Here is a 22,627-nt window from a genome sequence, read left to right on the forward strand (position 1 = left end):
CTCTCCACAAGAATTGGGTAAGAGGGCAGACAAATGGGTCAGAACCAGGATTAGGCCCAAGAACCAAGGTGGTGACCAGAAAAAGGAATCAACCAAGCCTCAAGAGAAGGGTGGGAATAAATCTGCAGATCAAACCACATCAGGGCCCCAAAAATCCTCTGAGGGGGGTGGGTCCCAGAATCCTTCCAATAACCAGAAGAAACCTTATTGTTATCCCTGTAAACAGGTGGGTCATTTGAAAACTGACAGCAGTTGCCCAAAGAATAACAATAAAGAGAACATACCCCCAAGTAACATTCCCAAACCTCCTGTTACTACTAGTAGTAATCCCCCAGGTGGTGGGAGTGCCCCCAAGAATTTGGGTGCATTTACTTTGGGAGTTCCTGGGGACTCTGGCCTAACCAGGTCCCCAAACTTAGATACTCTTGTCTGTGAGACTGGCATGGGGTTTGCCAACTTCACAACTTGTCCCAACACTTTGGGCAAGTACAGGCAGGAGCCCCTCATCAATGGTATAAAAGTTGAGGCCTATAGAGATACAGGGGCTAGCATCACTATGGTGACTGAGAGTCTAGTCCCCTCAAGGCAACTTTTACCTGGTGCCACATACCAGGTGACCAATATTGATGGAGTACAGAGAGATCATCCCATGGCAGTGGTCAATCTCAGCTGGGGAGGTGTCACTGGCCACACAAGAGAGTGGCAGTGTCACCAAACTTGCCTGTAGATTGCCTACTGGGGAATGATTTAGAGCTCTCAGCCTGGGCTGAAGTAGAGCAAGAAACCCATTTTAGAATGGAAAACATCCATGGTAAGGTTAGTGGGGCAGTGATAGCCACAGCCCCAGTCCAAGATATCCTCCCTGAACAGGCCAGGAGGGCTGTGCCAGTCACAGCCCAATCTCAGACAACTTCCTTCCCAGAACAGGTTGTCAAGGCTGTGATGGTCACAGCCCACACCCAAACTGAGCCCCCTCCTGAAAAGGTTGGGAGAGTTGTGATGGCCACAGCTCAAACTCAGACAGATGATAGTGTTGTGAAGCCTGAAACTATGGATCACTCCACTCAGACAGAGAGTATTGAGGAGGAAGAGAAATCTCCCTCCCACCAGACTTTAGGAAAGGATCAGCCTCCTCAGGGAACTGATCTGACCCCTTGTGAAGGAACTGCCCCAGAGGTAGTCAGGCCTAGCCTGGCAGAGCCTCTGATGTCAGTGGACCCTTCCAAGGTGGGACCCAGTCTGGAGCAGGTAACCTGCCCCTCTCTACCCTGCCTCAGTCAGCCCAGGGCTGTAGAGGTCAGGGAGGCCAGTGTTGGACCCCAAAGGGCCCCCTGTCCAAAAGAATCCCCCAATCAGCAGATTAAGGGCACTGAAGCTAGCAGTCCTAGCCAAGTGAAAATAAAACAAACTCCTGAGGGATCCCCCTTAAATTTAGTTAGGGACCTCCCCCAGATGGACACTGTTGGGCACAGCCAGACCTGGGACCTAAGGGCCCCAAACCTGACCTGTCCCTCCAGTAAGCCAAACATAGGGACCCAACCTCCAGCTGTAGGTAGCCAGAGGTTGACCCTGAGAGCCCAAAACAACTCAGTCTTGGAAAGAAAGGCCTCTATGGTAGAAAATGATTGGAGGAAGCTGAGCCCAAAATTAGTGGAGCCTCACTTCAGTACTCCATTTCAGCACCAGCCTTTTCTTTTGCCAAAACACACCACAGGTAGAGATTCCCTATGGTGGAGACCCTCAGATACCCTTAGGGTGAGGGATTGCTTAGTGGACCATGAGATAGGGGGTAACCATGCCAGTGCTGGTACTTCCTTATATGGCCACTCAGGCAATATAGGCTTACCTGGCAAGGATAGCCTTATCTCCTTTCGTTTGGGGGGGGTTATGTAGGAAGGTAGATCCCTGACTATGGTTGCCCCCAACTTTTTGCCTGGTGTTTTGCTGGTTTTCTGACTTAGTTGACCTGGGGCCCTGCTATTCAGGACCCCAGGCCTACTGCTCTCTCTGTAAAATGGATTCCATGTACCCTAGGTACATATCCAATTGGATACTGAGTCACCTTATCAGTCCCTGTACAGTGTACCTTAGGTACCCAGGGCATAGGTGTACCCAGGGCCTACCAGGGGCTGCAGCATGTATTATGCCACCCCTGGCTGGCCATCCAGATCTGACACAACTGGCTGCACGACAGCTGGGGCAAGGTGGTGTAATCACCCTTTGCTTTAGATATAGTATACCTATATCTAACCCTACAAATAGACACACAGATCTCCTATCAGTCACTCCTATGGCAGGCCTTAACAATCCTGAAGGCAGAGTGCTTGGAATCGTGTGAGATAGTGCTCTGGCATGAGCTGAGCCTGTCTGCGGCTTTCGGGATCCATCCCTTAGCCGTTTCCATGATATCGCATACCATATACTCTTAAGTGCATTATAATCCTCGCGGTTATATGCCAACTCTGGTATCGCTTTATCAAAACATGTCGAGTAAGGTGTCATACGAATTGGAATACTAACCCCTCGCCAATTCTGGCGACGGGGTTAGCATTCCACCCTTCTAGAGGGACACGACATGTATGTAACCTGTAACCCCGGTTAAAGTTAGACAGAGCCTTAGCTCCACAAAATGGATGCTGCCACCAAGACACAAGTATGCCCTCCTGCTGCTGGGAGTCCTCCCAGCCCAGGAGGCAAGGACAAAGGGTTTCCTGCCAGGGGCGGTGCCAGCACCGTCCCAGACAGGATTTTGTGTATTCTAGGTAGGCAGGGCTTTAGAGGAAGGTGACTGCAAGTGGCACCCCGGTGCTCACTGTGCATAGGCCGGCTGAAACCAGTTCCAGGGGCACTCCAGCCCCTGGCCTGGGGAAAGCCCGCCAAAGGAGAGGGGTGTAACCACCCCCCTCCTAGTCCCACCCATAGGGCAGGACTTAGTCGCGTGCCAGCCCCTTTTTGCAGGATAAAGGTAGGAACTGGCCCCCTTCCAAATCAGATCATCTTTGGAATCAAGACACGACTTTCTACGAAAGGACTTCAAGATTTCTTCTTCAAGATTCTCCCTTGTGGCTAAGGAGTAGTCACCCTGCATCCGCAGGCACCATCTCAAGAACACTGCGGTCTCCTGCAAGTCCTTCCTCCGGAATCCGACTGCCCAGCTCGACAAGACCCGGCTTCCCTGGCACCTCCGACCTCTACTCACCTCTACAGCCAAGCTGAGAACCGTGAGTGCGACGAGACCTCAAGGGACCGACTATTGCCAAGACTGCACGACTTCTTCACAGCAAGCCCGCCGGGTAATCTACTGGCGAGTGCTTTGGGGTCCGAGAAGCCCCGACCCTGAGCAGCTCCAGCACCGAAGATCAGCCCCCCAGCATCTCCACGATCGGCGTGGGGCCCTTCTGCTTTTTGCTGCTCACCGCGTTGTTTGGCTACTAGCCCACTGGCTTGTGGCCTTCTGAACGACGCCCGACGACATCACTGCTGCTGGTCTGGTTGCTCCAGACTGGCTCTTGCTCCCTTCCAGAAGAGGAGCACCCCGGACCCTCCTGGTCCACTCAAGACGCCATTTTGAGTCCACCGCGTGGGCTTGAATTAGCCAAGGCTTGGTTGCCCAATCCTGGGTCCTTCGACGCCGACAGCTTCATCCATCGTGGGACAGCTCGCCCCTCCATCCTGGTCGCCGACAACGCCTCCTGGTCCGTGAGATCTGCAGAGCACAGCGTCGCCCACTCACCTAGTCGAGGTGACTACCATCCGGTGCCCTCCTGGTGCCCCCTGACTACTGGCTAGTAGTCACGAACTTGGTCCCCTCTGCTTTCAGGTATCAACCATCTTCAAGATCCAGGCTTGGATCACTTCGAACTCTCTTCACTGGTCGCCTGCCAGCATCTTTCTTCCAGGCTCCTGGTTCGTCTACGAGGATTCCCGACGTCTTTTGAGACATATGCAGCTGCAGCCCCTGGGCTAGGTAACTTCGGCATTTTGGTGCCCCAGCATAGCCTCACTATCCAAGGGTCAGGATCCACTTTCGTTTTCTCCCTACCAGGTCGGGTTCGCCCGTGAACACTAACTTTAACTTTACTAGCTATCATAGACTTTGTCCCGCATCCCGCGTGAGAGTGCACACTCTGCACCCGAGTCCCCTGGGCCTCCTAGAAGTAATCTAACGATTCTATAGTCAAGTCCTAGCGATTCCAAAGCCTATTAGTACTGTACTTACCTGCTAGTAATTTCGCATTCCACTTTTAGAGTATATGGTTTTTCGTGATCCTCGGGCATTTGTGTAAATTGTGCGACTTGAAGTATTTTTATAAGAGTTTTGTTGTGTGCTTAGCTCCCTGTCTCATAAAGAGCCAGGGTAGTCTTGTTATAAATAAATACACTGTTTATTTTCATAACAACTTGTGTGGTGTCCTTTCACTGGGTGTTCAAGGGGTAATGTGATGGTAAAACAGCTGGCTTAACACGCCCTCTAGAGTCTTAGCCTTAGACTGCTCGTATCCATGCTACTAGGATAGCTGGTCTATAAGGTTGACTTACAACCAATCATCAATGGGGGTTGTTTGGACTGATATATAGTGATCACTAGAATAGTGAGCACTGCACATCAGGCCAACTTCTCACAAGTAGCAACTGTGAGCTTTAGCAATACTCCTGTTTAGCCGATCCAAAAATTGTTAAAGAAATGCATCATTTTATGCAAGACTTACGCGCTATAAAGGCTATTGTATTGCCAATTTTTCAGCTGTACCAAATCCTGCCATCTTTCTATGTACAGATTGTCAACTTTGAAAATACTCATATCTGCTTCTGTTATATAACGTTGGGGCGATATCCTGCACTCACCCTGCTTCACTTTTGCCCAAAAACCTTGATGGGGAACCTCATAAAAGTCACCTTAACAACTGCTCACTTAACTAAACCTCATATTGTTCTTACCGAAACAACTTTAATTAATTGTGATCTTATATATTATGTTGATAGGTTATGCGTCAGTAATGAGAAAGGAATTTTGGCTGCCGTACAGAAAGTACTTGGGAGTCAATGTTTACTGTATGTATATTCTACTCTGGGAGTTGAACAGGTAGCTTTCACTTGAATCCTAATTGCACATTAGATTGTAACCTTTTTCACTGATTCTTCTTCGGGTAGCCATGATCATGGGCTTCTCTGGATGCAGCAAGATTCCTCAATGCTTCATGTTATGCAGTTAAAATGAGTTTCATGAGTGTTCATGATACTCTTCAAGTACCTTCTAAAGTTGCTGTTATCGAAAGTGGTACAAAAGGGGGTGGTAATAAAGGGGGTGGTGATGGACGGAGCATCTGAACTAATCAAACACTCACACCCAGTCAAAAGATCTGGGTTTGATCCATCACCGTTCTTTAGCCCACTCTGCCAACCCAGTTCAGACATGGCTATATGCAAATCAGTCTGACCCTGTGCCTCATGGGAACAGTCCAGCCCGATCTGCCAAGCCATGCCTTCCCTGGACCGGAAACAAGCTTCCGAGGATCGGTTTCTGGCATTCCAGCCGTCTTCAGCCCGGCTTGCTTGAATCCAGTGGCAAAGTGAGCAAGGGACTCACATCTGAGCATACCCTGCAACACTTATGGCGGCCAAAGCGGTACAAAAGGGGGTGATGATGGACGATGCATCTGAACCAACCAAACACTCACACCCAGTCAAAAGATATGGGTTTGGTCCATCACCGTTCTTTAGCCCACTCTGCCACCCCAGTTCAGACATGGCTATATGCAAATCAGTCTGACCCTGTGCCTCATGGGAACAGTCCAGCCCGAACTGCCAAGCCATGCCTTCCCTGGACCGGAAACAAGCTTCCGAGGACCGGTTTCTGGCATTCCAGCCGTCTTCAGCCCGGCTTGCTTGAATCCAGTGGCAAAGTGAGCAAGGGACTCACATCTGAGCATACCCTGCCGCACTTATGGCGGCCAAAGCGGTACAAAAGGGGGTGGTGATGGACGGAGCATCTGAACCAATCAAACACTCACACCCAGTCAAAAGATCTGGGTTTGATACATCAACGTTCTTTAGCCCACTCTGCCACCCCAGTTCAGACATGGCTATATGCAAATCAGTCTGACCCTGTGCCTCATGGGAACAGTCCAGCCCGAACTGCCAAGCCATGCCTTCCCTGGACCAGAAACAAGCTTCCGAGGACCGGTTTCTGGCATTCCAGCCGTCTTCAGCCCGGCTTGCTTGAATCCAGTGGCAAAGTGAGCAAAGGACTCGCGTCTGAGCATACCCTGCCACACTTATGGTGGCCAAAGCAGTACAAAAGGGGGTTGTGATGGATGGAGCATCTGAACCAATCAAACACTCACACCCAGTCAAAAGATCTGGGTTTGATCCATCACCGTTCTTTAGCCCACTCTGCCACCCCAGTTCAGACATGGCTATATGCAAATCAGTCTGACCCTGTGCCTCATGGGAACAGTCCAGCCCGAACTGCCAAGCCATGCCTTCCCTGGACCGGAAACAAGCTTCTGAGGACCGGTTTCTGGCATTACAGCCGTCTTCAGCCCGGCTTGCTTGAATCCAGTGGCAAAGTGAGCAAGGGACTCACGTCTGAGCATACCCTGCCACACTTATGGCGGCCAAAGCGGTACAAAAGGTTGTAGTGATGGATGGAGCATCTGAACCAATCAAACACTCACACCCAGTCAAAAGATCTGGGTTTGATCCATCACCGTTCTTTAGCCCACTCTGCCACCCCAGTTCAGACATGGCTATATGCAAATCAGTCTGACCCTGTGCCTCATGGGAACAGTCCAGCCCGAACTGCCAAGCCATGCCTTCCCTGGACCGGAAACAAGCTTCTGAGGACCGGTTTCTGGCATTACAGCCGTCTTCAGCCCGGCTTGCTTGAATCCAGTGGCAAAGTGAGCAAGGGACTCACGTCTGAGCATACCCTGCCACACTTATGGCGGCCAAAGCGGTACAAAAGATTGTGGTGATGGATAAAGCATCTGAACCAATCAAACACTAACACCCAGTCAAAACATCTGGGTTTGATCCATCACCGTTCTTTAGCCCACTCTGCCACCCCAGTTCAGACATGGCTATATGCAAATCAGTCTGACCCTGTGCCTCATGGGAACAGTCCAGCCCGAACTGCCAAGCCATGCCTTCCCTGGACCGGAAACAAGCTTCCGAGGACCGGTTTCTGGCATTCCAGCCGTCTTCAGCCCGGCTTGCTTGAATCCAGTGGCAAAGTGAGCAAGGGACTCACGTCTGAGCAAACCCTGCCACACTTATGGCGGCCAAAGCAGTACAAAAGGGGGTGGTGATGGACGGAGCATCTGAACCAATCAAACACTCACACCCAGTCAAAATATCTGTGTTTGATCCATCACCGTTCTTTAGCCCACTCTGTCACCCCAGTTCAGACATGGCTATATGCAAATCAGTCTGACCCTGTGCCTCATGGGAACAGTCCAGCCCAAACTGCCAAGCCATGCCTTCCCTGGACCGGAAACAAGCTTCCGAGGACCGGTTGCTGGGATTCCAGCCGTCTTCAGCCCGGCTTGCTTGAATCCAGTGGCAAAGTGAGCAAGGGACTCACCTCTGAGCAAACCCTGCCACACTTACGGCGGCCAAAGCGGTACAAAAGGGGGTGGTGATGGACTGGGGTGGCAGAGTGGGCTAAAGAACGGTGATAGATCAAACCCAGATCTTTTGACTGGGTGTGAGTGTTTGATTGATTCAGATGCTCCGTCCATCACCACCCCCTTTTGTACCGCTTTGGCCGCCATAAGTGTGGCAGGGTATGCTCAGACGTGAGTCCCTTGCTCACTTTGCCACTGGATTCAAGCAAGCCGGGCTGAAGACGGCTGGAATGCCAGAAACCGGTCCTCGGAAGCTTGTTTCCGGTCCAGGGAAGGCATGGCTTGGCAGTTCGGGCTGGATTGTTCCCATGAGGCCGAGGGTCAGACTGATTTGCATATAGCCATGTCTGAACTGGGCTGACATAGTGAGCTAAAGAACGGTGATGGATCAAACCCAGATCTCTTGACTGGGTGTGAGTGTTTGATTGGTTCAGATGCTCCGTCCATCACCACCCCCTTTTGTACCGCTTTGGCCGCCATAGGTGTGGCAGGGTATGCTCAGACGTGAGTCCCTTGCTCACTTTGCCACTGGATTCAAGCAAGCCGGGCTGAAGACGGCTGGAATGCCAGAAACCGGTCCTCGGAAGCTTGTTTCCGCTCCAGGGAAGGCATGGCTTGGCAGTTCGGGCTGGACTGTTCCCATGAGGCACAGGGTCAGACTGATTTGCATATAGCCATGTCTGAACTGGGGTGGCAGAGTGGGCTAAATAACGGTGATGGATTAAACCCAGATCTTTTGACTGGGTGTGAGTGTTTGATTGGTTCAGATGCTCCGTCCATCACCACCCCCTTTTGTACCGCTTTGGCCGCCATAAGTGTGGCAGGGTATGCTCAGACGTGAGTCCCGTGCTCACTTTGCCACTGGATTCAAGCAAGCCGGGCTGAAGACGGCTGGAATGCCAGAAACCGGTCCTCGGAAGCTTGTTTCCGGTCCAGGGAAGGCATGGCTTGGCAGTTCGGGCTGGACTGTTCCCATGAGGCACAGGGTCAGACTGATTTGCAGATAGCCATGTCTGAACTGGGGTGGCAGAGTGGGTTAAAGAACGGTGATGGATCAAACCCAGATCTTTTGACTGGGTGTGAGTGTTTGATTGGTTCAGATGCTCCATTCATCACCCCCCCTTTTGTACCGTTATCGAAAGTGGTGCACATCAAACCACTCAGGAAGAAGTGTGCTAAGTCTTTTCTTGATCTAACTGATAAAAAGGCTGCTTTCTGTCCCAAGTCTGAAGCTTCTCTTTTAGGTTTCTCTCTTTATTTATCACAGATTTCGGAGTTCCTTTGTCCACAATAAAGGATCTCATTAATTACAAGAATGTGCTGCCAACAGAGCAAAGAACATATGGTTGAAAAAGAATTGAAAAAGAATTACCCCAATGGAGTTTGACTGGACAAGAAGGGAGGAGTAGTCGCTCCCAGAGTTCTACTCCCAAATTAAGTCTGATATTAACCGTGTCAATCGGGATGGTTTGATGCTTGCTGCAGGCACCCATTGGTTTGCACCCTATTTCTCTTCTATTGCCCAACACTACGGTCATCCCAATGCCACTTACCAAGCCTTCAATATGGAAAAATGTGTCCAGACAACCCTACTCCCCACCGACCTCCATGGTAGCCCTTTGTCCATAAAGAAATAGATTTTATTCAGAATCCTCAATGTTGTTCTAAGGTTTATGTTTGAGTTCCAATGTGCATGTTCTCTGGATGTATTGAATCCTACCCATGTGCCTGAGCTGAAGCTGTCACTTTAGCAAGGAAACTGCTCCAAGAAGTCATCTAGAGCTTCCGTTCCCAGGTCAAACCCAGAGTTCTCTAATGGCTCCTGCCCTGCTGTCAAAAGCGTGAAAAGCGTTCCTGACTCTCCACCTGTTCTCTTGCCTCTGCACCTACTGCTGCAGTGCAGCAACCTCATCCTAATGCTGTCCCTCCTGCTACACAAGGCGATGGCCTGTGTCACTGGTTGCGGTAAGCTTCACAGCTCACTAATCCCTTGGAGGGGCTGGCCAGCTCTCTTTGCTACGAGCCTACTTGATCAGCTCGCTGTGTGGCTGTTTCTGGAGGTGCCAGGTTGCAGGTGAGAAGCCGTCTACATTACTGAGCCTGCTGTCCGCCTCCAGGAAAAAACAATCCACACTAACAGCACAATCCTGGACTATTTGGAGCAGTACAAGCAGTACACAAACCTAGTCTCATTCTGGATATGGGCCCGCCCATCTGAACATCTGAACACTGACGCTAACAGAAGGATGCCCATTGTTCTGATTCCTTTTAAGGAAGAGGAGCAAGAGATGCATGTAAACTGGCATTTCATTCCTGAATATGACAATCGCCCCTCTCTGGTTTCTTTCTAAAACAAGCATCTGTGCCTGCCTACAGAATGGATTTTGCCCTCTGCTATTCGTGCAGATACTGCTTATGGACTGGCTTGCAAAACTGAAACTGTCTGTACCCTTATGCAACATAATGATTGTGATGTGTCCCTTCCTGCAATCACTGAATCAGCTTTTCTCTTACTCTTATGTTAAAGTTCTTTCTGGAGTCCTGTTTATCCACAGTGGTGCAGCCGATCAACCAGGAACTTGCTGTCTGTGGTTATCATACATGTGCTTGGCTCCCGAAAGCCTAGTTGAGATCCTGTTATCCTGCCAACGTAATACGTACCATCAGACACTCCAAATCACCCATCCTTTGCACACAAGATTACCTATCAACATTTCCAAGACTTCCCAACGCTTTGTCATTCTGTTTCTTAGTTAGGGAACAGGACTGTCTTTCTATATAATTCAATCGAGTAGCCAAGGAATTTGAGGTGGTCGCACACTCCACAACAGTTGCCCTGGAATTGAGCTATGACTATTTGTAAGTCCAACAAAAATTGATTTTACAGAACAGAATTGCACTTAATTTTCTCCATTGCCATGCTTTGCTAAGTACCCCACATATTACATCTCTCATGACATCATTGATAATGTAACTGTAACATTTTCAATTAAATTATTGATCAGAAGACTGTGTATGGTGGGGGTGCGCGTTATACTTAACTTAAGGCATGAGTCATAGTTACTTAAGATAACTATAGCTTTGACTTTCTGTGTTTTCTAGAGTTTAATTCTTTACGTTGTTACTAAACATTTCACCTCACTATAACATTACTTTAACCTTTGTTTTTTCAGTGAATATTATATACACACACACACACACGCACGCACACACACACATGCATATATATGTTAATTTCTTTGGAATTATTGTCATGCTGTAGGAAACACTATCAGGATTAAATAAAAACAACCTTGATGTTTCTTTCTTTCACACACACATACGCACAGCTTCTCCCTCCGGTTACTGGAACCACTGAGCTACATGTTACATGCAGACCACTTCAGGAGAGGCTTGATCCGTCTCAGTTGGACTGGAGTTTATAACCTGCATGAAACACTCATTATGTGGCATGTACCAAACTCAACAATGTGACAAAGTGTTGCTAGAATGCAGTAAACTCTTTTTATACAGGAACAGGGAATTCATGCTTAGATTAAATACAGTCTATACAGAGGGCTATACAAGTGTTTGGGGTAGGCAGAACAAATATAACGCATTTATACAGCTCAGTCAAAGCGAAATGCCTTGAGGTACTTACAACTATTGTTGTTACTAGCTGGTACTCATGTTATCAACCTCGAAGGGAAAAGGTGAAGTATTCTTGCCCTGATTTGAAGCTGTGAAGTTCCAGTGTAAGTAGATCTCATGAGATGCCCTGAATCATTTTAGGTGAATGAGTGATTTGCTTCAGATCCTTAGTGAAAAGGGCTGTGTCAGATTTGTTATGAGTGCTTTAGATTCTCATATTCCAGCACATGATGTAGGTTGGGACACAGGTGCTTTGAAAGTGTACTGTAAATGTGGCAGTGATCGGATATCAATGCGTCCTGCACAGTGGTGTAACACACAATGATGGGGACCCCTCTAGAATGTGATGCCCCCCTGCAGAATGTGATGAAGCCCCACAAAGTCTAACATCTCTCACAGATACTCAAGGACCTTCGATTGGGGGCCCCTTGAAGGCCTGGGGGCACCTTGGAGGGTTGGAGATCTGCTGTGCCGCAGGGGCAGCAGGGTCCTGTGTTACGCCTCTGGTTCTATAGATCAGGATATAGGTGCAATGTGAAAGCTTAGGTGAACTGCAAATGGTGGAACAGGTACTTAGAAATCCCTATGAATGTAAAAATGAGCGTGTTCACATGCACTTTCGGTGCCAGGATGTAGGTGCTTCATTAGAGCTCGTTGGACACTGCATGTTGTAAATTAGGAGATGTGTTATGTGTGAGCTTTGTATTGTATTATAATGTATTGTATTAGTGTTTATCAATCACTCTCTATACTTCTGGCTCTTCTCGGATGTGCAAGTAAGTAGATACTCTGATTGGTAGAGTCTTGCTTTCTGAGTGGTCTACGTTGGAAGAATTGTGGTGGGACTCTGATATGTATTCCCACCTTGCCATTGTGAACTTGTACCTCTGCTCCAGTATGGCATGGAGCAGAAAGATATGTGAAGGATAACGTGTCATTTGCACGTCCATATCAAATGTACTCTTCTTATATCTGGGCATGTAGATATGAAGTACATGGCCTGGTGGCATCCAAGATCAGCAGTGGTGCACCCACAGGTAGAAAGGCATTTATCACCATGGTAGTCGCTATATTGTGCCAACCATGGAGGATAGATGACAGAACATAAGGATAACTAGAAAAAACACAGGAGTGGACCAGCCAAGAAGCAGAGATGGTGCAACCCAAGGACAGTTGGAAACACCACAGCAGTGGGTATGTGGTTAGATGTCTAATCGCTGATAAACTGCTGTGTGAAGCATGTCAGGGTAGAGCTGTTTGGGGGTCATGGTAACCCTTCTGATGTATCACTAGTGGGATGGCTCTGCATGCTAGTGAAGACCAAAATGCACACTTTAGGGGAGACATGCCTGTCTAAACATTCCTGGTGGGCCCTGTTACTCATGGGGCTGTGGCAGAGCAGGCTAGTTTGTGGTATGCCCATCCTAGACTGCTCTGCTCCCCAGCATTCTCCACTCTCCACAATAACATCACAGGCGATATCTTTGACATTTAAGCCTCTGGATCCTTCTCTGGTTCATGTGTACACTGACCTGGATGCGCAGCTCTGGGATCATCAGCGCCAAGCTTTTCTGTATGGCTAGGATCTTCTTAGTCTCGTTGACCCGGGCGGTGACAAAGAAATGCAGCGAGGCCTGCTCCACCAGCTGGCTCATGTACTCCTTGGCTTTGATTATCACCTCCTCTTTGTGAGCTGTCAGAGAGAGAAAACATCATGTCTTCACATCTAAAATGATTGCATCTGGACATATTTTTAGCACAGTTCGGTGTAGGTATCAAGTTATCAAATAGGAATGGGGGAGAAATGGTTCTGATTCTTGCTCTGCTATATTATCAAACTGAGTGATGTAAGGCAAATCAATGGACTTTGCTTTTAAATTTAACAGATAGTTTTAGGGCTCCAGGGCTACTGTGGATACAGTGTTCAGTCCATCAGCTATACTTTAACATACCCTAGAAAAAAACACCTACAGCTGCAGTATTGAAATGGAGGTGTATGGCTCATGTTCCCTCTGGTGCACACTCTCAGGACGTTGGGTGTGCCAAGAACAGATTGGGAATGTGTGCATGAGTGCTAAAAATGTGATATTGCATGCACATTTGCTACCTGTCGGTAGTGCATGCACTGAAAAAGTCACATGACAGTGAACACTGCTGCTTTTTCTGCAGGTGGGACGATTCTACAGGGAGGCAATGGGTTTGGGTGTCAGTAGCATAGTGCAGGTTTATGGTCATATGGGTTCCTTTATTTGCATGTCGATGTCGTCATATTTCCATGCAAATTAGGGTACACCCACTTTGCCTTGCATAAGCATGATTGTTGCTCCTGCATAATGAATTTTAGATAACAGACTGCACGTGTCTGCGTCATCTTGTGCAAAACTACGTAATACAAAAAAAAAACCTGATACACCACCCTTTGCTCTCCCTGACCGCTTTGATAATATAGGCTTGGTTAAACTGGTGCAATTTATGCATTCCATCTGTAACCCAAGAATGCGCTGGCCTGCTGAACCAAAGCCTGTGCTAAGTTTCCTCAACTGACCTCGCATGGAAACAAGCGAAATGGCGCCATGATGTCCTAAGGGACCAACTGAAAATGCTCACATGCGCGAATTCATAACAAAGGTCGCTAGCTAGCTGCCTGGCACCTGACCTGAACCCTTCCCCACTGCAGACACACTTGCACTACAATTTTATGTGGGTCATCATAGTGACAGGCATCCTCATTTGCACCTATCCCTCACTTTCAAAGGCGCATTTTGATCTCACTGGGCACACCTCAAGTCTTCTTGTACTTAGCGCGCGCCGCCGCCACACCAACGGCAGTTGTGGTTGGGGACTGCTCTCCCCAAGGCAGCGTGTGTCTCGAGCACCGCCAGGATCGAAAAAAGTGCTTAACTCATTATCCATGAAACACTTGTGCCGCTTGTTCGGCCCTCAGATGGGAAATATTGAAAGCAATTCCCTTTCCCACTTTGGTTGCGAGGATAAGAACCATTAATTGCAACCGTATTGAATTGCTACTCCCAGAACAACAATGCTTTTAAGATTCAAAGATTACTACAGAGCCTGCGTCTTAAAATGAAGCTAGATGGCAGTTTTCGTTTTTGCACATTAAACTCTATCAGCATAGCACAAAAATAGTACAAGTATAGAGAAGATTACGGGCTTCGTAATCTACATTTGTGAAGTTCATTTCGCACTGGTTCAGCTTCTGGATAGGAATCAGTGTGAAAAGGGGGGTGCGGCCTGGCCTGCACAAGACCACTGCCGCTCCACCTATGAGCTCAGAGAGCAGGGCCGGCTTTGGTGCTGGTGAAACCTGGTGCGACAATCATTTTTGGCACCCCCACCTCCATGACCTCCTCCTTAAATTCTCTCACTACCACTTGCAAATGTGCGCCTCATCTCTCCAGTCATAAGTTATTGCTGGGGGTGTGGCTTGGACGGCAGAGCTAATGGCTGCCTGATACTGCCGATGCGCCGTAACGGAGCTAACGAGGACTAAATACTCCATGAAAAATCGAGACCGGCACCATGGTCCCGTATGATCAGGGCCGGACTGGGAACAGAAACTGGCCCTGGCAAACTGCTCAGCTGGACCCCCTGGGGTGAGGGGGAGTGCAGCTGAGCAGTTTGCGAGGGCCAGTTTCAGCCGATTTTGTTAAAGGGGGCCAATATTGCCAACCCCCGGTTACAAAAACGGCCCCCCAAGGGTCCAAAACCGGCCCCCACCCTGCAGCCTACCGGTGAAATGCCCGGTGCCCGCTATGGCCAGTCCAGCCCTGCGTATGATCCGCCATAAAAAAAACGTCCAGCACTCATTCTGTGGGGCATTGCAGCTCCTAAGGGGCAAGGGACATGCCTGGGACTAGTCATTCGCTCTACCAAATCAGAATGGTGTATCTAGATGTCTGTCCTATCCTTCTCCACCGCTTATTCCTATCTCTCCTTTTTCTTTTCCTATCTCAGACCTACCTCTCTACAAAATATAGCCAGCAAAGGGGGACCCGCGCAAAATGTACTGATTTACTCTGCCTATATGAGCTGCGGTAAACCCACATAACAATGTTTGTATTATGTATATAAAACTCACCTTTTTTTTTTTAAGTTATTGCTAAACACAGCACAACCCCTTGAGGGCAGAGCCCCTCCACAGGTCAGTGCCCAGTGCGGCTGCACTGGTTGCACTGTCCAGACCTGTCAGAGAAAGCCTTTTGCTGCAAGGGTCATAATGAAGCATAACGGGATACACATCTTCATACCAGGGTCGGACTGGGGAACTAAAAGCAGCCCTAACAAAAATGCTGAAACCAGCCCCACTCCTTTCGTCTTCTTGTGCAATTTTTCGCATTCTATCCATCAATTCTCTCCTCTTCTGATTGCTTTTTCTCTACATTTCCCCATCTCCCTCTCTTTCTCTCCCTCTCGAAGCCCCCTCTGATTGCTGCAATTAACCTGGGGGAACTGAAGAAAGTGACAGAGGAATCAGGAGCGCCCATGGGGTTTTCAAACCTGCCTCCAAGGACTCCAGCCCACTGTGGACATGCCCATTGGATCAAAAGGCCTGTCCAGCCATGCTTCATACTACTGTAATGAAGGTGAAGGAACTTGTACTTTTAACTGTGGAGAAGAGAGGCCTGTCTTGATGTGAGCTGTTACTTGCTCTCAGGAATCTAGTGGAAGGGTGCACCTCACAGAAATGTGAAATTATGCAACAAGCCACAGCTTACAGTCTCCAAGGAGGCTGTAAGCAGCAACTCCATAAGCCGATAAGAATCGACATTAACAAACCAGACACAGTATATATTCTGATGTGGGCCATGGAGTAACAAAGGTGCTACCATTATATGACCAGGCATTGCATATGTCTGAGCAGGGCACCCAGGTGTGGCAGGTGAAACCCATAGAAATGGGAATTATATAGCCAGCCATGGTATGTGTTTTGGAGAGTCAACCAAAGAGATTTTGGGTCAGATGTACAAACATTTCATTTTGCTAGTCTCTAATTGCGATTTTTTGTGACTTGCAATTAGAGGCTCACAAAATGAAATGTACTAATGTGTCTCAGACACATTAGCGCTTCCCAAATGGGTAGCAAGGGACCTGCCTCATCAAGATTCATGAGTCAGGTTGCAGTTTGTGACCCATTGGGAATGGGCAATAACACACAGATGGTGGTATGCTGGGGACAGCAGACCACCATGTCTGTGTTTGCTTTTCATAAAGCAACTTAATTTTTTTTTTTTCAGAACAAATTTTATTTAGTTGAAATAGCATACAATCAGGTCACCGTCCCCTATGTAACAGGGGTCTAGTGAACAAGCAGATAATCAATAACCAACAGCAGTGCAATCAACATTTTCAAAGGAAAGGATCCCCACCAACTCCCCCCCCCCTACTCCCACCCTGGCCCTCCCCTCCCGGATCCCCCCCCCCGGCACAGTGTTCGTATGATTCAAAGCATTAGTTCTTGCAGTCGCAAGCAGTGTGTTGGCCCCTTCACCCAGAGTCAATCGGTAAGTGGTCCACATCGGAGTCCCGCTGCACTGGCGGTTCCAGCCAGAGCCCTCTATATTCCGCCCAACGCTGCCATATTTTAAAGTGCTTTCGGGGGCACCCCCTGGCCTCAAAGACCGGACGTTCCAGCCCCATGGTAAAGTCCAACCCTCTCTTCCACACCTCCAGCACAGGAGCCCGGGGGTCTTTCCAGGCACGAGCCACACTCGTTTGGCCACTGTAAGGCCCAGGAGTAGTAGATGGCGTTTGTAAATATTCCCTCCCACCTGTTCCATTACGTGAAGGAGACCCAGTTTAGGGGAGCGGGGGAGGTCCCAGCCCAGCACCTCAGACAGGCAGTCCCACACACCCGACCAGAACCGCGTCAGCCGTACACATGACCACACTGTATGTAAGAACGTTCCAACCGTGCTACCACATCTCAGACACTCAGGGGAGGCAATCAGGCCAGCTCGCCACAGCCGTTCTCTGGTGTAGTATGCACGATGCAAATATTTAAACTGAATAAATCTCAGTCGCACCGCAACAGCCGCCCCTCGTGGCGCCTCTAAGGCCTCCCTCCAGTCATCCTCGTCTAAGGCACCAATATCTTCCTCCCATACCTTGCGTAGCTTATCGAGTGAGGTAGAGCAGTGCGTGACCAGAGTTTGATATATATTGGAGATTTTCTTGTCCCCCAGTTCCCCCATAAAGACCTTGGCTTCTACAGGACTAAATTCGGGCAGCTTGTCCAGTCCTATTAGCGAGGGGGACAGAGCATGGCGGAACTGTAGATACTTATAAAATTGGGTCTGCGGCATATCGTATTCATCCCGCAGAACCTGAAACGATTTAAGGGTCGTGCCTTGCATAACGTGGCCCAGCGTCGAGATGCCTATGGCATCCCAGCCCCGGAACCCCTGAAGAGCCGCGAGCTCCGGTAGACGTCCATTGTGCCACAGGGGCGTTTCTTGTGTTAAGAAATTCCACCATCCCATGCGGCGTAGGGCTCCATGCCACACTCGGAAAACCACTTGAGTAACAACTGGGAGTTTTTTCCGTTTGCCTGCCGAATAAAGGATGGTGTGGAGCGTGTCCGGGTCCATCAGGTATCTTTCAAGGGCATAGGCCGGGTCGCCCCTGTCTCCATACCACCAGTCGTTTAGTATAAGTAGATGGGAAGCCTGGTAGTAAGATAGGATGTCCGAAGTCGCCAGACCCCCGCAATACGTGGAAAGGAAACAGGTGCGGAGCGCCACTCTGACCGCCCCACCAGCCCAGAGAAACTGGCTCAGTGCAGAGTTCACTTGCCTAAACCAGTGTGGCGCAATGGGGCATGGATGATTTTGTAGTTGGTATAAAAGGCGCGGGAGAGCTACCATCTTAAAAATGGCGGAGCGGCCATATATGTTTAGGGGCATCCTGGACCAGACCTTCATGTCGGACCGTACGCGATCCCAGACCGGCACCACATTACGGGTCCAGGCTATTCCCGGAACGTCCGTAAGAAATACACCGAGGTATTTGATGCCACCTGCCGCCTCCTGTAACGTCGATGTCCAGGGCCCAAGCCGTCCGCACTCACCCAGCATCCACAGCGTGGATTTCCGTGTATTTAAGTGCAGGCCAGAGACCTCCCCAAATACTCGCATTATTTCCAGTACTCTGGGTCCAGATCTATTAATGTCTGTGAGGAAGAAAAGGACATCGTCCGCATACAGTGCAATACGATCAGACGGTCCCCGCTCCCATTCAAGTCCCCGCATCTGCGCGTCAATTCTCACCCATGCCGCCAGCGGCTCCATGGCCAGGGCGAATAGGTATGGCGATAAGGGGCAGCCCTGTCGGGTGCCCCGGCCTATGGGGAAGGGGGCCGAGGTCGCTCCCGCTATCCTCACCGAGGCCGTCAGGTCCATGTATAGTAGGTGCAGATACGAGAGGAATCGAGGCCCAAAATTCAGATGGGTCAGAAGCGCACGAAGATAGACCCAGCTGACTGAGTCGAAGGCCCTATCAATGTCAGCCAGGAGAAGCGCTGTCGGGATCCCGGCGGCTTTGGCCGCCTCTATCACCATCTGTGCGCGCCGGATATTGTGCCTAGTCGCCCTATGGGGCATAAAGCCGGCCTGATCCGGGTGCACCAGGTCTGTAATATACGGGAGAAGGCGATTGGCTAGGGCTTTCGCCAGTATCTTTGCTTCAACATTCAGGAGCGAAATCGGTCGGTACGACGCGTGCTGCTCCGGGGGTCTTCCCGGTTTACAGAAGACAACAATCTCGGCGTGGCGCCAGTCTGCCGGCAGGCGACCACGGTCTCTGGCCTCCTCCAGCGCCTGTCTATAGCGCGCACCCAGTTGAACATGAAATGTCTTAAGGAATTCACACGGGAACCCATTAGGCCCGGGGGCCTTACCAGTATTCAGTTCCCCGAGTGCCGCGGTCAATTCCTCCAAGGACAGTGGGTGGTCCAGTAGGTCCCGGTCCTCGTCAGAGAGGGACCTTGGTGGGAGATCAGCTAGGAATTCGTCCACTTCCGCCTCAGGGATAGTTTCCCGTGGGGCGTATTGGGCTTCATAGTATCGGGCGAAACTGGCCGCCAGTTCCACCGGGGCCGTCATAGGCTCTCCAGCCTCATCGCGAAGTCCCGGTAGGGTCTGCGCATGAAAAGTCCCCTGACAGAGTCTGTAGAGCATAGAGCTGGATTTGTCCCCCCATTGATAAATCCTACTCTGTGTAGCCAGCCACAGCTGGCGGGCCTCATCTATTAGAAGAGAGTTGTACGTCTGCTGCATCAGTAGCAACCGCTCAACGGTATCCACAGACCCCTCGGCAGTACTCTCTCCCTCAAGGTCCCGAACCCGCCGCGCAGTCTCCTCTATCTCTCCCCTGCGGGCCTTGCGCGCCGCCGCGCACCAAGCGATGTCTACCCCCCGGAGCACGGGCTTCATGGCTTCCCAGAGGGTTATAGCGTCCATGTCGGGCTGATCATTGCAGTCCCAGTACAGAGAGATGGCTTCGCGCAAGTGTGACCTGTAGTCGTCCTGTTGTAGCTGCCATGTAGACAAACGCCACCGAAATGGCTGTCGTGTCTTACCAAGAAGTACATCAACTGCGACTGGAGAGTGATCCGACAGGCCACGCGGGAGTATAGATGAAGAAGCAACCCTCCCCATCCACCCATTAGGAACAAACAAGCAATCAAGTCTGGAGAAGGATTTGTGCACTGCTGAGACATAGGTAAACTCTCAGCCATGGGGATGATGGTACCGCCATGCATCAATCCATCCCATCCCACGTACCATACCACTCACTTTAGTGGGAACATGTGAAATAGTCCCCCCATCTGATCTATATCTATCCTTGTATCCATCCATGACATCGTTCCAATCTCCGCCCACAACAGACATCACATTAGGTATGTCAGCCCAGACATCAAACAGTTTCTCAATGAGTGCTTCTTGTAGCGGGGGTGGGGCATACACACTGCCAAAGACCATCGGCTCATCGCCCACCATCCCTTTAATGAATATAAACCGTCCTTGAGCATCCACCCACTGCGTCTCATGAGTGTAATCCAGTCGATGGTGTATCAGAATCGCCACTCCCCGTGACCCCCTCACAAAGCCTGCGTGGAACACTTGGTGATAGCCATATCGTTGTAAGCTAAGCGTTTTATTGCCCAGAAGGTGAGTTTCCTGTAAGAAAAGCACATCCGCCCTTTCTCTCTTCCCCAACCGCAGTACTGCACCCCTCTTTATTTTGTCAAGCATCCCACGGACGTTCCAACTCACCACTCGAAACCCCGCCCGTGTGGGGCTAGACTCCCGTGTACCACCCGCCATCAATAAGTGTATAGATCAAAGTTCTGAGCCCTCGGGGCCATCCACACACCAGCGCTGACAACCATCCTGGAAAATGTACTGTGCCGAAAACAACCATCCCACCCCCCACAAACCCCCCTCTCCACCCCGTCCTCTGATCCCCTGAACCCCCACCAACTCCCCAGTCCCCACCACAACCCCAACTTTGTCCACCCCCCCTCCCCCCCCCACCCTATACCTCAGTAACATTGAAGTATCTGTCGCGGTAGAGACAGTCTTCAGCCTCCAACGGGAGACCCCCAACCGTCTATGCCAATGGATCCCCACCAACCACCCACCCAACTTCAACTAACCCGTAACCCGATTAACTACTTTTAGTCCTCGGGGTGATGACCGCCCACTTATGGGCATCCCCCGACCCACTGCTCGTCCCACACCGCAGTCTTGCAGTAAAGTATGTGGTGGCATCCATTAGAGAGCTTTAAGTCGTTAAGTATCATCACGGGTCTGGAGCCGGGGCCTCCGCTACATCGTTGCCCCCCGACGCGCCATCCGTGGGAGGTTGGTTCTTCCGAGAGCGTGCCCTCCAGTTGCTTCTGCTACGCGATCTCCTGGGAGTCCTCGAGGGTCTCGTCTCCGAGGAGGGCTCGGAGTTGCGCCTCGGGGGAGTATGCACTTTCACTCTGACCGTCTCGTCTGTCCATTCAAAGACCTCCTCCGGCGTGTTGAAGAACTGTGTCTTGGACTGAAACACTACACGCAGGCGGGCCGGATAGAGCAGGGCGTATTGGATTTTAAGTTCTCGTAGCCGAGCCTTCGCTGCAGTGAAGGACTGTCGCTGTTGCTGTACCAGTTTTGTGTAATCTGGGAAGATCAGGACTCTGTGGTTCTCGTACATCAGGGGTTCCTTAGCTCGCGCCTGCCGGAGGACTGGTTCGCGGTCATGGTAGTTAAGTAGTTTGGCGATGACCGGGCGGGGGCGTGCTCCCAACGGTGGTTTCGGGAGAAGCGCACGGTGCGCCCGTTCAATGATGAAGCATCTTGGGAGGGAGTCCGGAGGGAGCCACCCCTCCAGCCATTTTGTCAGGAATGCCTCCATGTTGCCTTTCTCGCAATCCTCCGGCAAACCCACGAATCGCAGGTTATTTCGTCTGGCCCGTCCTTCCGCGTCCTCGACCCTGCGTGCCAAGTTCTTCTGTAGCCCCTCCAGAGTGGCCACCTTCTTTTTAAGGACGACCACATCATCCTCCACCTCCGTGATTCTGGTTTCAGTTTCGGTGATTCTGGCCACTGCATTCCGTAGATCCTGGCGTAGCAGCGTGACATCGGCCCCAACAGCCCCAATTTTTGCGTCCAGCATGTCCCTTGATTGCGTGATCGCCGCCATCAGGGCCGCATTGTCCGGGCCAGGGCCTGGGCCGGGCTGGCCCCCGGACGCTCCTGCTCCACCACTCGGTCCCGTAAACTTATCTATGGGGCCCTGCTTCGTAGCGCCTCCACTGTTGCCGCCTCGCGTCATGATGAGGAGCGGGCCCGGCGTCCAAGTATTCTCCGGCTACTGGTAGTCCCCCTCACGGTCAGGGACCCCCGCAAGCCGCTCCCGGTCGCGTCTTGATCTGAGAGGAAAAGTGGGCACGTGTCCAAGAATGTCAGTGTATCTGTCCGTGGAGTCCTCTCCCAGCAGAGCACCACCTCCCCTCTGCATCCGCCACTGGAGTACGCCCCCAGTTCAGTTCGCAAAGCCAGGGATAGGAGACCCCCAAAGGGGCCCTGCGCCACAGGATCGTCAATAGCCCCGGCCAACAGGGGAGGAATCCGATTGTCAGAGGGTGACCCCTATCTGGCTACAGCTCGCCGTCGGCCCCCAGTAGTAGCTCACTCCAGGCCGGGCCTCTACAAGCGTCGTAGGTCCCCACCAGGGGGGGGGGGGAGGGGAGAGAGGGGGGTAAGGCCGCTAGTATGGAGGCGTCCCCGGGAGCAGGGGCGAAGGCAGGAGCCCCCTAGCACTCCGGGGACCCCCGGCCCCCCGCAGCCCGACTCGGCTGC

At 50.7% G+C, this 22,627-nt stretch overlaps 1 protein-coding gene across 1 annotated transcript in view; it reads right to left on the reverse strand.

The window, feature by feature from the left end:
* The window catches only part of F13A1 (coagulation factor XIII A chain), a 485,935-nt gene that overhangs the window by 41,518 nt on the left and 421,790 nt on the right, over positions 1 to 22,627 (reverse strand). The window contains exon 13 of the mRNA XM_078688057.1: positions 12,791 to 12,951. Coding sequence (XP_078544183.1) covers positions 12,791 to 12,951 — 161 coding nt within the window. The remainder of the gene's footprint in view (positions 1 to 12,790; positions 12,952 to 22,627) is intronic.

The sequence above is a fragment of the Lissotriton helveticus genome, chromosome 4_1 (assembly GCF_964261635.1).
Source record: "Lissotriton helveticus chromosome 4_1, aLisHel1.1, whole genome shotgun sequence".
NCBI lineage: Eukaryota > Metazoa > Chordata > Amphibia > Caudata > Salamandridae > Lissotriton > Lissotriton helveticus.